Source organism: Lactuca saligna, chromosome 3 (assembly GCF_052625555.1).
Source record: "Lactuca saligna cultivar CGN05327 chromosome 3, ASM5262555v1, whole genome shotgun sequence".
Classification (NCBI taxonomy): Eukaryota; Viridiplantae; Streptophyta; class Magnoliopsida; order Asterales; family Asteraceae; genus Lactuca; species Lactuca saligna.
In genome coordinates, this window is record NC_136419.1 from 65,977,759 (window position 1) to 65,982,816 (window position 5,058).

At 33.6% G+C, this 5,058-nt stretch overlaps 2 protein-coding genes across 2 annotated transcripts; both read left to right on the forward strand.

Moving 5' to 3' along the window:
* Positions 1 to 1,362: 1,362 nt before the first annotated feature.
* Positions 1,363 to 2,298, forward strand: LOC145036750 (uncharacterized). Its single transcript, XM_078985224.1, has 3 exons — positions 1,363 to 1,866; positions 1,945 to 2,061; positions 2,140 to 2,298. Exons 1-3 carry the CDS (start codon positions 1,540 to 1,542, stop codon positions 2,215 to 2,217), a joined length of 522 nt encoding a protein of 173 aa, XP_078841350.1. The 5' UTR covers positions 1,363 to 1,539; the 3' UTR covers positions 2,218 to 2,298.
* An 826-nt stretch (positions 2,299 to 3,124) lies between these two features.
* Positions 3,125 to 4,055, forward strand: LOC145036749 (vacuolar iron transporter homolog 2-like). The gene has a single exon (XM_078985222.1). The coding sequence runs from the start codon at positions 3,301 to 3,303 to the stop codon at positions 4,024 to 4,026; it is 726 nt and encodes a 241-aa protein (XP_078841348.1). The 5' UTR covers positions 3,125 to 3,300; the 3' UTR covers positions 4,027 to 4,055.
* The last annotated feature ends 1,003 nt before the right edge of the window (positions 4,056 to 5,058 follow it).

Consider the following 5,058-nt stretch of genomic DNA (forward strand, 5'->3'; position numbering starts at 1 on the left):
ATTTATGGGATTTTATGGTATATATAGTTACTTTCATCTTACACACAGATATGAAGTATTTTATATAAATTACGTGCTATGTGTGCATATTATATAAATACTTGTTGTCTATATTGGATGAACGATTTTATACTTGTTTTTAAAAGATTTAAAACGGTATATTTATTTTATATCTACAAATATGTTGCGGATGAAACATGGGTAGATGAAATAGTTAGTGTGTGATGAAATAAAATGATGAGAGATAGGTGATGATAATTAGGTAAATAGATGATGATAAATAGGTGATGTAGGATGAAAGGAGATACCATAATCCTTAACCGGTAATGTGGCGACGTAGTCATCTACGAGAGTATAGACTGCGACCACGAACTATTCTAGACAACCCAGTGGAAACACCAGCAGACCCATAACCTGTAGGTGATGAATTACGAGTTCAAGCGATGTTGTAACTACGTATTCATACAATGATACTCTAACCCCTTACTATGAATTATGAGTTTGGACGATGTTGTAACTACGTATTCATGGGATGTCACAAATTTCGCATGCCAAACCAATGGTCATAATTCACATTCGTGAGAATGGTTCATTTTTTTGTAAAACCAAAATCAGATTGAAAATTTTGATTTTTTATTTTGGAAAATGTCAAACCATTGGTTTTTTATTTCGGTTTTGGTTTTTTGTTTTTTTTTTTAAATATATTTTTAGGGTTTTTTTTTAATTTTTTTATTTCATAGATTTCTTCATCAACAAATGTTGCTACAAGTTAACAAAAATAAATAATTTGCTAAAACATAATACAAGAGGAAATTTGTTCACATTTAGTCATTGAACTTTTTAGAGGGAAACAAACTTTTGACTTTTGTCACATTTAGTCACTAAACTTTTTTCCGTTATATATTTTTAGGGTTTTTTTTTTTTTTAATTTTTTAATTTTTTAATTTTTTTATTTCATAGATTTCTTCATCAACAAATGTTGCTACAATTTAATACAAATAAATAATTTGCTAAAACATAATACAAGAGGAAGTTTGTTCACATTTAATCATTGAACTTTTTAGAGGGAAACGAACTTTTGATTTTGTTCATATTTAGTCACTAAACTTTTTTTCGTTGTCTATATGCCACTAAACTATTGAAACTGTTCACATTTTACCCTTATGACCGGTAACAGCCGGTCATAAGGGTAAAATGTGAACAATTTCAATAGTTCAATGGCAAATAGATAACGAAAAAAAATTTAGTGATTAAATGTGAAAAAAATCAAAAATTCTTTACACTTTCAAGTTATTATCCCTAAAATTTAATCTATTATCCCCAATGGATTGAAGTATCTTTACAAAAGGGAAATGAAAATGAGATATCTGTAAGGGACAACCCTTCTGGACCAATGGTTCCAACTTACCATCTAAAACACAATCTATCAAAATTCACAAACCAATTTCAGCTGAAATCACTTATTTCAATCAAAAAACTCTTCTATACAAATCATTTCAGTTCTATTTAACTTGTACTTTCAATTCCACAATCACAAAAATGCCTATGCAAACATTATCCATCTGCACTATACACCCACCTCTCGCTACCTTATCCGCATTCACAAAAACCCTAGAAAATCCCTCAATTTTCACTCTCAGAACCCCTCACAAGACAACAAACAGAAGCAGCAATTCTTACAAAAGGATAACTGTATTTGCTGTTAAAGGCGAAGAAGAACAATCAACTCCCTCATGGGCTAAACCGGACTCCGATGAACCACCGCCATGGGCTCGTAATGAAACCCAGCAAACTTCATCTTCATCCTCTTTCGAGCCCCCATTCTTCGTCTACTTGCTCGCCTCTGCTATCACCGCCATTGCCGCTGTAATTACTGATTACTAGCTATTTCTGATTGATTCAGTGAGAAAAATGATTTGGGTTTTCTTTTTTGGGTGGATGTAGGTTGGATCTGTTTTTGAGTATGTGAATCAAAAACCCGTTTTTGGAGTATTGAATTCCGATAGCATATTTTACGCACCAGTGCTTGGATTCTTTGCGTTTACTGGTGTTCCAACTGCTGTAAGTTTGTGATTCTGATTACTTATGAAACCTAATTATCATATTCATCTGTAGATTGATCCATGAGTTGAAAAACAGGCATTTCTTTGGTTTAAATCTGTTGAAGTTGCAAATAAGGAGGCAGAGGAACAAGATAGAAGAGATGGTTATCGCTAGCTCAATTGTTGGTTATACATTGATTTCATATATGTGGATTCTTGATTTTTATCAATAAAAAAACACCATTTTGAGGTATAATCATTCAATTTATTTGCAAGTAATCAAAAAGGTTGATTCTTGATGGTGTTTTGGATAAAAATAGAAACTTTAAGATAGAAATTTTGCGACATTAACATTTTATAGGTTTTGGGGGAATTCTTGATCCAAAATTTAGGTACCTAGGTAATGGCGTTGCTATACTTTGGAGCTACATTCAATCTGCCAAACTTTAGATGATTTTATATATTACTTGGGGTTTAATTCTAGGGAAAATTCTTCGATTTGTTCATATGATATGTCACTTATGGAGTTCAATCTTGTTTCTTTCATAACAAGAAGAATATTTATCTTTGTTTGGTTGCTTAGTACACTAAGAATGAGTCGTTTTGTCTTGCCACCACACATTACCCCAAGTAAACTTTCTTTATCTTTTTTTTAGAATAAATTACACATAATGGAAAAACAATATTTTGTTGTTTTTTAGATCATGCATTGTGTACCTATTGTCCTTTTTAAACAACTTCCACTTTGCATTTTTTGCCAAAGAAATTACTATTTTTTTTTAATTAATCGACTTAACGAGGACATGACTTAATAATATGTAGAAAAAATGAATTATTATAGAAAGTAATGAAAATTAGGTTTTCTACGTTATGTCCTAACTATTTAGAAATTTACGTTTAGTTATTTTTTTTCTCAAGACAACATTTTTAACTGGTTGCTTCAAGGCTTGTACGAAGGGGGATTCGTTTCTTTATCGTACTCCCAAAATGTAAAATAACTTCACTAACCGGGTATCTTGTAAATTCAATCATACAAACACTAACATTTGAAAAAGAAAGACAAACATTCTCTTGATTATATTTTTCCAAAAAATTCACCTTAGAATCTTGCACGATACCACCTAAGACTTTTAATCGTTTTCAATCCGTTCATAAAATTTATATATTGTTTTCACAACCAAGTGTGTGCCATAAGCACGAAAGCCACACTCCCCCAAGTGTTCGACATAATCTTTTTTTTTTTTTACAAATTTATATCATGGTTTATGAATCTCCTAAAACACTGGAGGTTTGCAATGTTAAAAAAGAAAATAACAAAGTTAGCCGTTTGCAAAGAGCTCAATGGCTTCGAGCTGCCATTTTAGGAGCCAATGATGGGTTATTATCCACTACATCTCTCATGATTGGTGTTGGTGCAGCTCAAGAGGGTCAATGGTTCATGATCCTTTCTGGTCTCGCCGGAGCAGTCGCTGGAGCTTGCAGCATGGCTGTAGGTGAATTCGTTTCAGTTTCAACTCAAAGAGACATTGAAATTAATGTGAATCAAGAACACCGATCAAAAGAAAACTCAAGCTTACAAGAAATCAAGATTGAAACCCCTAAAAATGATCAACCCATTGCTCCGGTGAGAACTCCAGCGATGAAGGCGGTGACAAAGATGAAAGAAGAAGAAGAAAATGAAGTTTTACCGAATCCTTACAAGGCGGGGGCGGCTTCTGCATTGGCGTTTCTGTGTGGTTCTGTGTTTCCTTTGGTGGCGGCTATGGCGGTTGGTGATTATACTGCTAGAATTGTGGTGGTGGTGGTGGTGGCGTCGGTGGCGTTAGCTTTGTTTGGCGGGATTGGGGCGGTGGTGGGTGGGTCTTGTGTGAGGTCTTCTGCAACTAGGGTTCTGGTTGGAGGGTGGATTTCAATGGTTGTTAGTTATAGTTTGTTAAAGCCTTTGGATGGTATTACTGATAAGAAAATGGGTAAAAGTGATTGATTTTATAAAGGGGAATAAATTTTAGCAAAGTGGATTTTGATGTTATGAAATATGATTAACCTATAAATGTTAATATGTGTTGGGTATCACTTCACAAGTAAGCTCCAATCCATAAAAAAAAATACAATGAAACACAATGAAATTGTTTGAAAAAAAAACATCTTTTGTTTGTTAATCGTCAAGACAACTATATTTATGAGTGATTAAATTCTAACAAAATTATATTTCATGTCAGATCTTATAACATACATTGATAGAGTCACTAATATTTTGATTATGATTGTCATCACAATTTAATCGTCATACTTGTAATACCCTATTTTTATTAATAAAAAACACAGCCCGCTTCTATATTTTATGGTATTTTGCATTGATGTTCTGGTAAATTTCTATCTTCTTTTCTATGTTTAATTCTCATTCGTTTTGTTGTTGTATATATGTTTTGATTATTAATAATATTTTTTTGTATTTGCTACCAATATTTGTTTGTTTTGTTACTATCAATATGGCTTGGAAGGAAGACCCTCTGCAGTCCAAAAGGAGTTATCAGAGTACAATCACAAAATCACAAAATAGCGGAAAAACATGGATGTTTGCGCTGCGATCAAGCTGGACCCTTCCCTTTCGAACCGGAAGTACCTGAAACAATAAACAATAAACCGTAAGCACATAGCTTAATAAGTTCCCTAAAATACCACATATCATACATATAATAGAGAATAATATGTGCCAGCCATAGCCTTGCTATTATGCCATGAGCCATATCATGGTCTTTCCTTGCCAAGTCGGGGGCCAATACCCTAGGTCTTACATACAAGTGCCAAGAGCCACCTCCTGGTCTTCCATGCAAGCATCACAAAGACAACAAGCATATAATCTACTTAACTACCAGGGTCCGAACCTTAGTATTGCATACAAATTTTCCAGGAGCCACGTCCAGGTGTTACATACAATGCTAAGGGCCACCTCTTTGTCTTCCAATAATGCATAAGCTAATGGGTCGGTATTGGTGTCTTCGACCCATAGTATATT